General features: G+C 42.8%; 1 protein-coding gene across 5 annotated transcripts in view; it reads right to left on the minus strand.

Moving 5' to 3' along the window:
* RBFOX1 (RNA binding fox-1 homolog 1) overlaps nt 1-17190 on the minus strand; it is a 1331074-nt gene that overhangs the window by 537847 nt on the left and 776037 nt on the right. For all 5 annotated transcript variants that reach the window (XM_040356987.1, XM_040356988.1, XM_040356986.1 and 2 more), the window contains exon 4: nt 5650-5703. In XM_040356987.1, coding sequence (XP_040212921.1) covers nt 5650-5703 — 54 coding nt within the window. The remainder of the gene's footprint in view (nt 1-5649; nt 5704-17190) is intronic.

Below are 17190 nucleotides of genomic sequence, written 5' to 3' on the forward strand. Positions count from 1 at the left end.
CCATTTTTCTGACCAATCTACTCTGCCTCTATGCTTTTTTTTTTTTTTTAAACAGCGTGACCCTATCTCAAAATGTTTCAGATAGAGTCATCCATAGACATAGCATTATCATCCACAGTTTCAGTATGTATAAGAAAAAAATAATTTGCTCAAAATAGGCAGACCGTAAAATTTACTAGTAAGAAAATTCATACAAATCACATTACGCATTCAAAGGCTTGAAGTCTAGGGATTTTTTCCCTCAGCATAAAAACTCTGTACAACAGTAAATTGGAGCAATACACAGGGTAATTGCTTGAGAGCCTATTAGATTATATTACCAACTTGCACTTCAAAAACAAGAAAATACCTTTTCAGCAAATCTTTCTTTTTATTCTAAAAACATTAACTTATTTTCTGTAATAAGAAATCTAATTGGTGAATAGGGAGGGGTGCAAAACCCTTGATTATTTCAAAAAGGAAAACAATATTTCTATTTAAAGTACACAGTAGTTAACCTTGCATCCCTTGAAATGTCTGTGGTATGCTGCATATCATTTTCAGCAATGGTTTATAAAAAATATTAATAAAAAGATTGTTGGTACACTGCTGATGTAAGATTGCTACATTTACCTCTTACATTTAGTAAGAGGTAAATGTAGCAATCTTACATCAGCAATTTACTTACTGTATTTATTAAATGTTCCCAAAATTAAGGATGAGCTGAACATACCTGGGTTCAGTTCGAGCTGGGTTCAATTCAAGGTGAGCTCAGTGAGTATTACTAAAATGTGGGTGCCAAATCCAAACCCCCTGGGAAGTCAATGGGAGCTGAATGCTAAGAAACAGTAATGGACACTGCCCTGGGGAACACGTACCAAAGTAAAACATTTGCTGGGAAATAGCTATTTCAAATATTATTTAGGTGAAACTATAAATTATGAATTCCTTCAAAAAATATGTCTGTTGAGGGATACCCTGAACCTTCCTGTGCAAAGTTGCAAATCTGTGTGATGTATTAACAACCCACTGCAGCAAAACTGACAAATCAGGTACAATTTCTCACAAATTACAGCTTCAAACTGCTTACTTCTGTTTGTAAAGCAGCCTGGAATTATACCAGAACCATAGCCTAGATCTCTATATCAGCATCTGGTATACATGTTAGGATAGGAAAAGGGGGGCCAGAAAGTGAACCACATCCGGCCCCATACCCTCAACATAAGGGGAGAACCCTCCTGGCAAAGAATATTTTACCTCCTGTCGATTAGGACAAGGTCCCCTTCCCCACAACCCTGGCCCAGGCATTGTGGTGGTCTGAGAAGGGGGCTTATTACAATCTAGGAGCCTCTTTAACAATAAGGTCACCCCAGATACCACCCCATGTGGAGGAGCAAGGGTAAATAGTACACTTGCTCATTCACAAGAAAGTAAATTGTAAAAAAAACACACTTACACTTTTTGAAAAGTCCTTTAATTTCTAAAAAGTCCAACTATGTAAATCTATCATCAATCACATCTATTGATGCAGATCCATGTCAATCAGGATGAATGATACCCACCAAAAGAAAAAAAAATCTCTCCATTGCGATTCACTCTTGTCAGTTATTTGTGTCAAATTACATCTCCTGGGGCCCTGCTGCTAAAACTGAACAAAGAGGCCGTTTCTCCCAGGTTACATCACTGACCAAATAAGGTCATATTCATATTTGGTCAATTTAATCACCCGTGAGGCCCCTACCCTTTGCATAATTGTATTGTTGGAGCCCTGAGAGACATAATTCAGCACATGTAAGTGATTGGGTCATACAGTGTCAGTGATCAGTGGGATCTTTTTCTTTTGGCTGGCATCTTGCAACATTCATTGATGCATTAAAGTGGATTGCTGGATGATGTGATTGATTTTAAATCTTGGGACTTTTTTTTAAGAAAGAACTTGTCTGTCAGGGTGTACAACTTGGGAACTGACATTGGAGCCTTCAAATTGCTGCACATCCTCCTTGCATGAGGGTGGGGTTACGGAAGAAGTAACTGTGGATAAGGAAAAGGTGGAATAGGCCACTTTAGCAGCTGCTCTGGAGGGCAAACTACTATGTACCCTTGGTGACAGAGGATGAGGAGGGCGAGGACGGCTTCTTTAACCACTCCAAAAACTCTTCTGCATGTTGTGGCTCAATAACACGACCAGCAGCATAAAAAAAGGACAAGCATGACCTACCCGTAGAGGATGCACCATGTCCATGACAACCACTGTTGACTGTAGACTAAGGATGAGCCGAACACCCCCCTGTTCGGTTCGCATCAGAACTTGCGAACACACCAAATGTTCGTGTAAACTTTAGAACCCTGTTAAAGTCTATGGGACTCGAACATTTGAAATCTAAAGTGTTAATTTTAAAGGCTAATATGCATGTTATTGTCCTAAAAAGTGTTTGGGGACCTGGGTCCTGTCCCAGGAAACATGTATCAATGCAAAAAAAGTTTTAAAAACTGCAGTTTTTTCAGGAGCAGTGAATTTAATAATGCTAAAAGTGAAACAATAAAAGTGTAATATTACTTTAAATTTCGTACCTAGGGGGGGTGTAAAGTCAGCATGGGAAAAAGCGCATGTTTCCCGTACATAGAACTGTCCCTGCACAAAGTGTCATTTCTGAAAGAAAAAAAGGCATTTAAAACCGGCTTTGCGGCTCTAATGAATTGTCGGCTCTGGAAATTCAGAGATGATTCATTCATAAAAAATAAAAATAAAAAAGCTGGGGGTCCCCCCAAATTCCATTAACAGGCCCTTCAGGTCTGATATGGATATTAAGGGGAACCCCGCCGTCAATTTAAAAAAAATTATGTGGGGTTCCCCCCAAAAGAATCCAGCGATGTGAATCCACTCTCGGCCCGGCCCCCCACTCCAACGTGGTCTTCTGTCCTGGTGGTCTACTGGGCATGATGGGAATTTCTTTAACACCGCACTACACTGTATTATATACTGTACACCGACTGCAATGTATAAAGAAAGTGTACACCAGCTGCACTGTTTTATATACTGTGTATGCCACCTGAAGTGTATTAGAAACTGCACACACTATATTATATACTATGTACACTGCTTGCACTGTATTAGAAACTGTACATTGGCTGCACTGTATTATATACTGTGTACATCACCCGAAGTGTATTAGAAACTGTACACACTGTATTATATACTGTGTACACTGCCTGCACTGTATTAGAAACTGTACACTGGCTTCACTGTATTATATACTGTGTACACTGCCTGCACTGTATTATATACTGTGTACACCACCTAAAGTGTATTAGAATCTGTACAGACTGTATTATATACTGTGTACACTGCCTACACTGTATTAGAAACTGTACATAGGCTGCACTGTATTATATACTGTGCACACACACACACACACACACCGCCTGAAGTGTATTAGAAACTGTACATACTGTATTATATACTGCATACACCACCTGCACTGAATTAGAAACTGTACACTGGCTGCACTGTATTATATACTGTGTACACCGCCTGCAGTGTATTATATACTGTACACTGCCAAATTAGCTGTATATATAGTCTACACTGAATATATATATATATATATATATATATATATATATATATATATATATATATATATATACACACACACATATACTAGACTGTATATATACATGAAATAAACTGCCTGCACTAAGTAACCTGCCTGCCAAATTTAGCTCAATCTCTGTCTCTCTCTCCGTCAAACGCCAAAAACACTCCACATGACCACCGTTCAAAGCAGCTTTATAAACTGTGGGGTGTGGACTGAGTCATGATTGGCCAAAGCAGCAGAGCATGCTGTGATTGGCCAAAGCATGTAGGTCATGCTTTGGTCAATCATCAGACATCAATGCACTCTCGCAATTTCCCGCAAACACCCCATAATGTTTGCAATTTTTACAAACGGCGTACAGCCGATGTTTGAGTCAAACTTACGATTGACTCGAACATCTGTCTCATCCCAACTAAGCAGATGGTATGTGCTCAGTCTTGGTGATGGCACACTGAAGTAGATGCAAACAGCTTGCAGTGGATCTGCACAAGTTTATCACAATATACTATACTATACTGTATATAAATTATTCTAAAATATATCACATTGCACTTTAGGCACTTTCATATACATCGGGTCCACTTGCTAGTTTTTCAGGCAGATCTGATCGGACCATCCATTTTCCTCTATGCAGTGGTGTAAATCCAATGGACTTTTGTCATTTTACATCTGCCTTCCTCCAATCTAATCCGCCAAAAACAAACTGAAGGGGGATCCATTGCCCTATGTCTGGGTGGATCAGAATGGATGCCAGTCTGGTGTAAACGGACAAAAGGTCCATTTACATCTAACTGCCCATAGCTTAGAGTGGGCTGTGTCCGTGTCCACCCTACTTAAGCGGAGCAGATGCGGACCTGTCATACACCGCTCAGCAGGGATCAGCAGACAGATCTCTTGCTGAGCAAAGCAGAGTCTGTCCCATGTGAAAGGGCCTTATTGTAGATGTCTTGTTTTGTCCCCATCTCCCTTGCTCTGTCTGTCCCCATGTACTCTATAACTGCCACCACATTCCTATATATATATTTTTTCCTTTGCTCTGTTCTTATTACCCCTTCTCTGTCCCCATCTATTCCTCCTCTATTTCTATATGGTTCATATGATGTACCTATACATGCAGTGGGCTGTGTACAGCCTGACAGACAGTAAGACATGATAAAGTACCTTGTGCATACCTTTCACTGAGGATCTGTACCATTCCTGCTACTGTGCCTGCCAGCTCCTCCCCCTGGTATCACTTGGCCCCTCACCCTCCTCTCACTCACCTCCAGTTCACCAACCAGTGCGCTGAACTGGAGGCAGTTCTGCTGCATCCCACATGGTAGGGCGTTCTTTTGGAGAGAAACAGTGAGGGGCCAATCCTAAGAAATGAAAGGCCATCGTCGACCTTTCATCAGGGAGAGAGAAGGAGAAGGTGAAAGTTAGTGTGGAGGAAGCTGAATTTCACTCCACCTGGTGCTGTGCTACTTGTCACAGATCTGCTGTGCTGAACAGATGTGAGCAAGGCAGCTCCAGCATAAACACTTGAGGAACCTTTGGCTTTAGTGCCCTCCCCTCTCCTGGTGCCCCCAGGCGACCACCTTAGCTGCCTTATGTTGGCGCCGACCCTGCACATACACTCTAAACCAGTCTCCTGGGAGATTATAGAACCTGTCAGGATGCTCTGAGGGTTCAGATATTGCTGTTATTCACACACTTGCAGAAAACAAAAAGAAGACTTAGCAAGTAAGCAAGGAAATAGAGAGCCTTACAACAGGCAACCTTGGGAAAAAAATTCCTGCAGGAAAAAAGACCACTCATAATTTCAATATGTAATAAAAAATGGACAGTAGTCAGCTGAACAGCTGATGACTCCAATAAGATGCAGCCATTTTTCAGCTATACTAATAGCTGCTGGTGCTGACTGTCAGAATACAATAGCCAAAGGCAAGATAATCTTACAGCCTTGCTGTATAGCATGGATGAGGGAATCTGTTTTTCTCAGTTTTTTTAACTGTGTAACTGTGTATGCCCAACTACCAATAATGAAAACAACTTTGTAGACAAAAATTACCAAACATAAATTATAACTTACCTTTGACCCCCGCTCGTTAAAAATTATTTCAACATCTAAGATTTTACCAAATTGCTGTGGAAGAAAAAAAAAAAAAACGTCATGACAAAATATCATATTAAAACATTAAAAACACACTACTCTATTTTGACAACTGTAAGAAGTACATTGAAACATGATGGATGAATTTGTGCTTAAACTAATGCAAGCACTGTGTCATTCAAATACATAACTTTAGACCACTGACAAAGGCATTTTGACGCAAAGAATACCAACACTTCTGCCACACATCCTGAGTCCTGGTTGCAGGGAAATTAAGGTCATGTGCTGAGAAACTTTTGTTAAATTACATTTCTAGGTTCTAACTAACTAAGCCTAAAACTGCTTCCAACCCACTTCTAACTTCTATACTAATTACCCTGTAGAAGAAAGATGCTTACAATTACTGTAATCTCCCCAGCAATGCCAACAACGGATGTAATCCCTGGGCGGTGAAGTCATTCATAGGCGTACTATGGGATATCCATTGTCAGCTCTCCCCTGAAGCTGCCTCTGGGAGCTGATCATGTGACTGGACCCGAGACCCCTGAGAAAAGCATCTTTCTTCTACAGGGTAGTTAGTATAGGTGTTAGAAGCGGAGTGGCAGCAGTTTTGGGCTTAGTTAGTTAGAGCCTGGAATTCCACTTTAACCATTTGCCACCCAGGCCAATTCTGATATTTGTCTCCTACATTTATTTATTTTATAAATGTCCTTTTAAGGGCATTGGGCAGAAGTGACATTTTGATGTTGCTTCCGCCCTTCAGTGATATGGAGATGGGTGGGGGCCATCTCTCCATACCCAGCAAGGGAAAGGACCGAATTGCCTCCGCTGCTGCCCCGGTAAGCAGCGGAGGGCACCAGGAGAGAGGCGGGAGGGAGCGTATATGCCGCAGAAAACACTTTTATCTTGTAGTGGAACGCCCGCTAAAGAAGAGGATACCGGGGTTATGGTAGCTAGCTGCTACCATAACAATGGTACTCCTCCTCAAACAGCCGACTTTTTCCTGCGGTGGGCAGTCCGTAAGTGGTTAAGGTAAAAAAGAAAAATGTTTGATCTTGATCCAGCTCTGTGCCTGAGAGCAGTGGCTCTCTTCACTCTCCCCCTCCTCACAAGGAAGACTGATAGCAGCTGGATCCACAGGCTCCTGCTGCTGTCAATCAAAAGCTGTGATAAGGGAATAGGGGAAGAGCTGAGCTGTGCTGTCTGTGTCTATGAACACAGGCAGTGGGGCTTAGAACCCAGCCTTTCAGGTGTGCCACCATAGGAAACAGCTTCCTATGGTTAGACAATGAGAAGAGGAAGTTGATCTGTGCAAAATCATTGCATAGAGCAGGTAAATATAACATGTTTATTATTTACATAAAATTACATATAAGTGGTAGGGTTGTGTTGCCTAGAAGATTGCTTTAAACTGTACTTTTTTTCTGTTTTTACAAAGTCTTTTTTAGATTGTTAGTCCTTGATGGGTTGAATCAGAAACTGATAGATGTGATACCTTCTGGAAGAGTATATGGGCTATGGTCTGAATCTGAGTGGCCCAACTCCTGAGGGCTAAGTTCTCTGGGGAAAAGAGAGAAAGTTGCTAAAAAATTGGAGGCCTTACCCAATATGTTCCTGCTGAGTAATAAGAGAACTGAGACATTAGTAGAACAATAACTTCCACTCTGCATTGAGTATTCCTCCCACTCCCCTGGTTCTCTAATGAAGATACAAAATAGACATTTGAAGACTAAATTGTCTTTTATTCAAAATCTGAATAAGTTAAATTGTTTGGGGACAGGCGATCTTAACTGGATGCCCCACTTGCTACTACAAAGCCCAACTGAGTGGAGGCACTAAAGGGTTGTACAGAAAGCATTCATTCTCCCAATCTAGTGAAGGCTCAGCCTCTCGTTACATGGGTGTATAGTATTTATTAACCCTGGGAAGAAAATGCCTATTGTGCTAACAAATAGAACAAATATTTTCCAGTTTTGGTGTGGGTCTTTTTTTTGGGGAATTTCCAATGCAAATATTTATATTTTGTAATAGTTATCCAAATACATGAAAATAGCACATAAATAATTGGCAAATACTCACAAAATAATTATTAAAGCTCTCTATTTCAGTTGTATGCCTAGATTTGGACAACTGGGTCTTCTCTGGGGGTCACAGGCCTGCAATTGCTGAATATTGAAAGCACAATAGGATGATATTACCTTACCTCACTACAGTAATGCCACCTTCAATAACCATCATAGCTCTGCAGGGAGGTGAACATTATCTTTCCTAGCCATATTGAGATTGACATGACTGACAAGGAGTTTGGGTATTTTCCATTTACTTTTGCATGTCTCAGTTCTTCTTGTACTATTATTTCTGCACATGCTAGTTTAATAATGAAATATCCAACTAGTAAGCATGAAGGCCGTGGCACTCACAGGTGTATGAAAGAGCATAAATAATCCAAGCTTTATTCCCTAGTGTTTCAGTGGATCATAGCCAGCTTTATTAAGGAAAAAAGTATAAGCACAAAAACAACTTTAAATACTTCGCAAAAAATACTCCCAAATTGGTAACATCACATTAAAAACAGTTAAAAAGTTAGAAATCAGTCAGTCACAAATAGTGATTTTACACAGGAGCATAAAAAAATCAAAACATTGTTGAATACTTGTACAAAAATACAGTGTACTAGCAGTAATATTTTAACCCTTTCACGCCGACGGAACGCATATATGCGTCCTCGGCTTTCAGGGGTTATACCGGGATGATGCCTGCAGCCGCAGGCATCATCCCGGTACCGTTGTTTAGAGCGGGCGATCGGCTTTCCAAACATAACAACCGATGCGGCTAAAAGCCGCTCGGTTGTTATGCCGGAGGAGCGGGAGGGGACATCCCCCCCTCCCGCCGCCTCTCGCCGCTCTGACCGGGCCTCCCGTCCCACCGGGAGACCCGATCCACGATCCGGCGCCTCCAGCGTCTCGGCGCGCTCTGAAACAAAGCCGTAAACGGCTTTGATTCAGTGTCCGCATTGAAACCACGGAAGCGGCGTCATGACGTCACTTCCGGGTTTCTCAGATGCCAATGGCGCCGGATTTAAAAAAGTACACAGTATTCAGAATCGCCGTTTTCGGCGATCTGAATACTTTGAAGTGCAAAGGAGGGCTCGGGGGTCTTTTAGACCCCCGATCCCTCCATAAAGAGTACCTGTCACGACCTATTGCTGTCACAAGGGATGTTTACATTCCTTGTGACAGCAATAAAAGTGATCAAAGTGTAAAAAAAAAAAAAAAAAAATGTAATATTAGAAAAAATAAATAAATAAATAAGAAAACAAACAAAACATTTTTTAAAGCGCCCCCCTCCTTGCGAGCTTGCGCAGCAAAGAAAGCGCATACGGAAGTCGCGCCCGCATATGAAAACGGTGTTCAAATAACACATGTGAGGTATCGCCGCGATCGTAAGAGCGAGAGCAATAATTATAGCACTAGGCCTGCTCTGTAACTCTAACCTGGTAACCGTAAAAAAAGTTTAAAGCGTCCCCTATGGAGATTTTTAGTTACCGTAGTTTGTCGCCATTCCACGAGTGCGTGCAATTATAAAGCGTGTCATGCTTGGTATCTATTTACTCGGCATAACATCATCTTTCACATTATGCAAAAAAATTGGGCTAATTTTACTTTTTCATTTTTTTAAAATTCATGAAAGTAAATTTTTCCCAAAAAGTTGTGTTTAAAACACCGCCGCACAAATACCGTATGATATAAAATATTGCAACAATCGCCATTTTATTCTCTAGATTCTCTGCTAAAAATATATATATAATGTTTGGGGGTTCTAAGTAATTTTCTAGCCAAAAATATGGATTTTAACTTGTAAACACCAAATGTCATACATAGGCATAGGCATGAAAGGGTTTTAAAGCTAAACATGTATGAAACACCAATTAATATAGCAATCTGACGCACCAATGAAGAAAATAACACATACAGTGATGTTAAATCAGAGCATAACAACTATGACATTTAGACCCCATTCACACCTGAGCATTTTGTAGCTTGAAGCCTGAAGCTACAAAATGCTGGAGGGGAAAAAATCTATTATTTTCTATGGAGATGATTTACATCTCCACTTCAAAACGCCTGAAGCCAGAAGCTCCAAAACGCCTGAAGCCAGAAGCTCCAAAACGCCTGAAGCTCAGACAAGTTCTGGGACTTCTTTTTAGGCAGATTCGGGCGTTTTTCTGCTTTTTATATTGGTGACCTTTTGACCTGTACAAAATCACGGCAAAAACGCAGTAAAAAAGCAGCAAAAATCGCAACAAAATCACGGTAAAATTGCACGACTTTCTGCCTGAAAACGAAATGCTCAGGTGTGAATGGGGCCTTAGAGAATGCCTTGCAAACTACCAATCTGTAATCGGACAAGACTATCAAAATGCCTCATCCAATAAACCTATCGCCAAACACTTTTTACACTGTTTTCACCCCCTAACTACACTTAGATGAATGCCTATAAACTATGTTGCAACATTATCAAGGCGTGGTATTCACCATAAGCTGCTTCTGTAATATGAATGCAAATAGATTTTTGAGCTCCAAACTATGGCACTAAAAATATTAAATGACCTACACAACTGGTCATGCTTCCTTTAAAGTGGTAGTATACTCTGTACTACCAATTTTATCTACAGGTAAGCCTATAATAAGGCTTACCAGTAGGTATAAACAATATCTTCTAAACCTGAATGGTTAAGGAGATATTCCCCTCGCAATGCGCCGCTGCAGCGGCGCGAATGCGCATCGGGGATCCTTGGCTAAAGGCCCGGCAGCCGCCGCACCTTGCCGGCATACTAGCTCATTAGGGCTATTGCCTTTCAGGTAGGTTTAAAAAAAAAAAAACAAGAACGGGGTTTACTATCGCTTTAAATCTGTCTGCATTTCTGATTATATTTGTATGCGCTAAATCATAGTGGTTCTTTTTATAACACTACTATTACTTTAATTATACTTTTTTAATTTGTTTTTGCCTTTTTCAGATTCGAATGTATTTCTAATATTACATTTTCCTACATTTGTATGTGGGTAGTGATGTTTGATCCTTACTTGAGACCTCTTTTGCCACAGTGTTGGAAGCATTATTAAATTAAAGGTGTTTTATATGTATGCATTTCTTTATTATAATATACTAAACATATAATCCAGTATCTTTTTTATTATTTTTTTTTTGTGCTGTAACAGTGCTTTGTTGTTTCTTGGCAACTGTTGTACTGGGATTGCACACCATATTTTACTTATGTTGTGCATTTGGTTACTATGACAGCAGTATTTTTTTTTAAGTATTGTGGGTGGTGAGATTTGAGAATTCCTCTTCCTGTATTGCTATGAATTCACTTCTGGTTTGTTCAGTCGCTATGCCACTGGAGTTAACAATGGTGATGTGCATGTATGATTGCTCTATTGCTGGACCAGATCACTCTAATGGTTGGTGTTTTATACATCATACTTAAGCCACCCATAGATGGATCACATTTTGTCTGGTTCAGCAGGGACTAGCCTAATTTTGATCCATCAATGGGCAGACTAGTTGTAAAGAAGATGATCTCTCGACCGACTTCTGTACTACCAACCTTTTGGAAATGTGTTTACTCAATTATTGCCGCTGGCTATATTCGGAGTGCTGATGAGTATATTCTGATGGCAGGGAAGTCTCCCTGTGGTCAGAATACAATAGCTCAGCAAGAAGGATTCCCCCATCCACATTGGATGTGTGGATGGGGGTATTGATTCATTTTCATGATCAGGATTATACTGATGTCTTTTTTCTACAGTATGCAGCATTGTATTGATTTATTATACTATGGTGTAACATCATTATAGGTGTATTTTTTGTTCATTGCTGCTACATCTGCTGCTTTATATTTCAGTGATTTTTTTATTAAAAATTGCAAAACACATCTACTGCTTTCTAATATATTTACTAGTACACTGAAGTATTTTTGTACAAGTATACAACAATGTACATCAATTTTTCTTAATTGTATTGTTGTTATTCTGTCTCTTTACTTTTTTCTCTCACTGTACTATCTGACTTTTTAGCTGTTTTTAAAGTGTTAAAGCGAAACTGAAGTCGCCCTGTAAGAAACAGTGAGCAGGCAGGCTTTTATTGCATAAGGGACATCTGAGATCTGCACTCAGAAGAAGGTACAGGCGCCGGTGAGGGACTGTTGGACAGACTATTAGCCAGATTCTCGTAGTGCGGCGCATCTTTTGGCCGGCGTAGCGCATCACATATGCGCTACGCCGACGTAACATAGAGAGGCAAGACCAGTATTCACAAAGCACTTGCTCCGTAAGTTGCGGCGGCGTAGCGTAAATTGGCCGGCGTAAGCCCGCCTAATTCAAAGTAGCAAGGAAGTGGGCGTGATGTATTAAAATGAAGCGTGACCCCATGTAAATGAAGGGCCGAACGAACGGCGCATGCGCGTGCATGCTCAGAATCACGTCGCATATACTCCCTAAGATACAACGGCTCAATGCCTACGACGTGAACGTAACCTACGCCCAGCCCCATTCACATACGACTTACGTAAACAACGTAAAATATGACGGCTGTTCCGACGTCCATACCTTTGCTTGGGATGCGCCTCCTATATGGTGGTTTAACTTTTTGCCGGACGTACGCCTTACTTAAACGGCGTAGATTACTGCGACGGGCATAAGTATATTCGACGCGTAAATCAATGGAAGCGCCCCTTACGGCCAGCGTAAATATGCGCCCAAGATACGACGGCGTAGGAGACTTGCGTCAGTTGGATGAGGCCAAAATTCAGGCGTATCTTCTATTAAGAATTAGGTGCAGAGATACCACGGCGCATCCGTGCACTTACGCGACGTATCAGAAGATACGTTGGCGTAAGTGTCTGTGAATCTGGGCCTAAAATAATTGATTCACTCTTTAATTATATTGGTGTTGATGATCATGTCACTAACAGGGTATGGTTTCAAATTTGTTGAGGTATTTAACTATTTCACTCAAATTTACATACCTATACATCAGTATTTTGACATTAAATACCGGGGTTATGGAGCTAGCTGCTGCCATAACCCCGGTACTTTCAGGAACGGCGTGTGGTCCTCTTTAAGATAAAAGAGGATAGCGTCCGCTCCCCTAGTGAGGGAAAGATGACCCCTGCTCGGCTCCATAGCATTGGAATTTAAACCAATTTATTTAAATGAAGACACAAACTCTGCCAAACCCTTATCACAGCACACCAGAAATACTTAAAAAGATCTAAAGCAATGTACTAACTAAGCACACAGGAATAAGGCAGGGAAATTACTGGCGAATTACCTTAGAAAGACAACAATATACAAAATGTAACTGCATTAGAGAGCCACATAGTGGAAAAATGGAACACCACCCATCTGAGATTGCTAATGCCTTTATGAATTACTATGAAGATTTATCTAACCTTATATAACTCAGATAAAACCACACCCCAGCCATTTTCCTTGAATATTGATACATTTTTGAACTCAGTGACATTGCCCAAGATAAACACTGAAGCAGGTGGGGTTCACCGCTCCAGGGAAATCCCAAGTGCAATTGTGGATAAGTCCAGGTGGATGTGGGTGCTGGCAATGCACTAGGCAATGGAAAGTAGCAAAGGATGGATGGACGGCCGCACACCAAAGAACTCTTGAGTTGTCTTTATTGAAGGAACATGAGCAGATGTTTTTGATTTCTGCTGTGTATTTGCGGTGTTTGCTCATGTTCCTTCAATAAAGACAACTCAAGAGTTCTTTGGTGTGCGGCCGTCCATCCGTCCTTTGCTACTTTCCATAAACACTGAAGCACTTACAGCACTTAACGCCCCAGTCTTAGACAAAGAAATAATGGATATTATTCGCACTTTACCAGCACACAAGTCACCTGTCACTGATGGATTTTTATCAGAATATTACAAAGAATTCTCTCAAATCTTAGTTACACATCTTAGAGCTATGTTAAACATATCTGCTTCTTTCCCTGAGGAAATGTTACAGGCCACCATTATAGCACTGCCAAAACCAAGAAAGAAGCATGATAGGCCACAAAACTTTAGGCCCATATCTCTGTTAAATACAAACTTACAAATATATGCTAAGATATTCGCAAATAGACTGGCAAAAATAACCCCTTTAGTCAAAGCAGACCATGTGGGATTTGTTAAAGGTAGACAGGCCCCCGATGGCACACAAAAACTGTTTAATCTTTTGAAAATTGTGGAAAATAGGAAAATGCCCACAGTGATCCTGACACTAGATGCCGAAAAGGCCTTTGATAGGGTGCACTGTCTCAGTGCAACTCTTCAAAAATGTGGCTGCTGTGTCTCAGCATTATTCCAAAAGTTCTTTGGTGTGGGCCGTTTTTGAGACGAGTGCATCAGATCGCACCGCTGCTATTTGCAACATATGTTTCAAGCGTATCTCATGTGGCCAAAACTTCACCCGCTTGGGCACCACATGCTTGACCAGACATATGTCGACCTGCCATGCAGTTCATTGGCAAGCGTACCTCAAAGACCCACACCAAAGAACAAAGCGGACCTCCCCTTGCCCCTCATCAGCTGGGATCTTCAACCCCACTATACCCTCAGTCCTCTCTGAAGTCTGCACTGATAGGACTGAAGGTGTAGAATTAGGTGTGTCACAGCCTAGTACATGTGGGCAATCTACTATCGGTACACCAATGGCAGATTGTACCAGGCAAATTTCCCTGCCCCAGCTGCTGCAGCCCCGAAAGAAGTACTCTCCCAGCCATCTACATGCCCAGCGGTTGAATGCTAGCTTAGCTAAATTGCTAGCACTTCAACTGCTGCCTTTTCAGTTGGTAGAATCTGCCCCCTTCCGTGAGTTTGTGGAATGTGCGGTACCTCAAAGGCATGTTCCCAAACGCCACTTTTTCTCACGGAAGGCGATTCTGGCTCTCTACAAGCATGTGGAAGGCAATGTCCATGCCTCGCTGGACAGGGTGGTCAGTGGTAAGGTGCATATTACCGCTGACTCATGGTCCAGCAGGCATGGACAGGGACTTTACCTATCTTTCACAGCGCATTGGGTGACTCTGCTGGCAACTGGGAAGGACTCAGGACAAGGTACAGTAGTGTTGGAGGTTGTTCCGCCACCACGCCTCCAAAATGCTACTACTGATTGTGACACACCTCTCTCCTCCACTCCCTCCTCTTCTTCTTCCTCTGTGGCCTCTTCCTGTGCTGATGTGTCCTCGGAACCAGTGGTGCTCCGTAGGCATTCAAGGGGCTACGCAGGTATGCAGGCAAAGAGATGTCATGCAGTGCTTGAGCTGGTGTGCTTGGGGGACAGGAGCCACACTGGGCCAGAGGTTCTGTCAGCTCTGCAGGGGCAGGCTCAGAGGTGGTTGACGCCACACCAGCTTAAGCCAGGAATGGTGGTTTGCGACAATGGCACCAACCTCCTCTCCCCCCTGCTACAGGGACAACTGACCCATGTTCCCTGTTTTGCTCATGTCCTTAATTTGGTGGTGCAGCGGTTCTTGGGCAGGTACCCAGGCTTACAGGATGTCCTGAAGCAGGCCAGGAAAGTCTGTGTGCATTTCCGACGGTCATATAATGCTAGTGCTCGGCTGGCAGACCTCCAAAGGGAATACAAGCTGCCCAAGCACCGCCTAATCTGTGACATGCCCACCAGGTGGAACTCTACATTGGCCATGCTGCAGCGGCTGCACACGCAGCAGAGGGCCATCAATGAGTATCTGTGCCAAAATGGCAGCAGAACTGGGTCAGGGGAGCTTGGTTTTTTCCCCACGCCAGTGGGCCTTGATCAGGGATGCATGCACTGTCCTGTCACCATTTGAGGAGGCCACGAGCATGGTGAGCAGTGACAGTGCATGCATCAGTGAGATTGTCCCTCTTATTCACATGTTGGAGCACACGCTGCATGGAATAATGGACAGGGCCCTTGAGGCAAAACAATAGGAAGAAGAGGAGGACTTCCTTACCTCTCAAGGCCCCCTTTATCCAGACAGTGTTCCTGCTTGCCCGCCTATCACACAGGAAGAGGACAAGGAGGAGGAGGAGGAGGATTGTGTCAGCATGGAGGTGGAGCCTAGCACTCAGCATCAGCAGCAGTCTTCAAGGGATCAATTACTGTCCCAAGGAACCCATGGACTTGTACGTGGCTGGGATGAGGTGGCTGCAGATCATATCATCCCCAGTGACCCAGAGGACTCCGCACCAAATGCCTCAGCAAACCTACGCTGCATGGCCTCCCTGATCCTGCAAAGCCTGCGGGAGGATCCTCATATTCGTGCTATCAAGGAGGGGGGTCATTACTGGCTGGCAACTCTCCTTGATCCTCGTTACAAGAATAAGGTTGCGGACCTTATCTTTCCGGCGCAGAGGGAGCAGAAGATGAAACATCTTCGGGAGGGCTTGCAGAAATATCTGTGCAACGCGTTCCCAGAGACTGGGGGGTTACAAAATCCTGGTCCTGGACAACGTGTTGCTGAGGCTTCGGTCAGTCACAGAAGGAGCGGTGGAGAAGGTGGCCATCTGATCAATGCGTTCAGACAATGTTTTACTCCGCAGCCCCAAGGTATGACCGGTTCCAGCAACCATCGCCAGCGTCTGTTTTACATGGTGCGGGAATACCTAGGGGCAAGATCAGACTTGGACACCTTTCCCACCAAAAATCCTCTGGCTTACTGGGTCTTGAGGATGGATCACTGGCCAGAGCTTGCACAGTACGCAATTGAGCTACTGGCTTGTCCTGCATCCAGCGTTCTTTCAGAACGCACATTCAGTGCTGCTGGAGGCTTTGTAACTGATCACAGGGTGTGCTTCTCCACCGACTCGGTTGATCGACTGACCTTCATAAAAATGAATCAGACTTGGATCACCACCAGCTACCAAACACCTGATGCTGATGTAACTGAATACATTTTTTGGAAATGTCAGATCCCTTCAAGACTGCCTATGCTGATGCTGAGTGACTATCCTGTTATGCTGAGTGAATATCCTTTTCCTCCTCAATGATCTTGCTGATAGCTTGTAAGAACATTGTTGGTTCTGGGCACCGCCACCAGTGGCTAAGGCCCAATTTTTCTGCCCCTGCTTAACAGGGGAGTGTAATTACATTTTTTGATGCAATACTTTGCAGCTTGCTCATTCCTGCGCTCCAACTAGGGTATCTGTGAGGGGTTGCAGTTTTGTGGCACCAGCACCAGTGCCTAAGGCTCAATTTTTCTGCCCCTGTTCAACAGGGGCATGTAATTACAATTCTTGATCTAATATTTCACAGCAGGGCGTTCCAGCGCCCACCAAGACTAACTGTGAGGGCTTACAGTGTTGTGGCAACACCAACACCTAGGGCCCAAATGTATGCAGAGTATAAACGGCAGGCCCCTACTTTCAAACATCCAACTTACAAACGACTCCTACTTGCAAACGTAAGAAGACAACAGGAAGTGAGAGGAAATCTACCCCTAGGAAGGGAAATTCTCTTCTGTAAAAGGTGT

Source organism: Rana temporaria, chromosome 6, assembly GCF_905171775.1.
Source record: "Rana temporaria chromosome 6, aRanTem1.1, whole genome shotgun sequence".
Classification (NCBI taxonomy): Eukaryota; Metazoa; Chordata; class Amphibia; order Anura; family Ranidae; genus Rana; species Rana temporaria.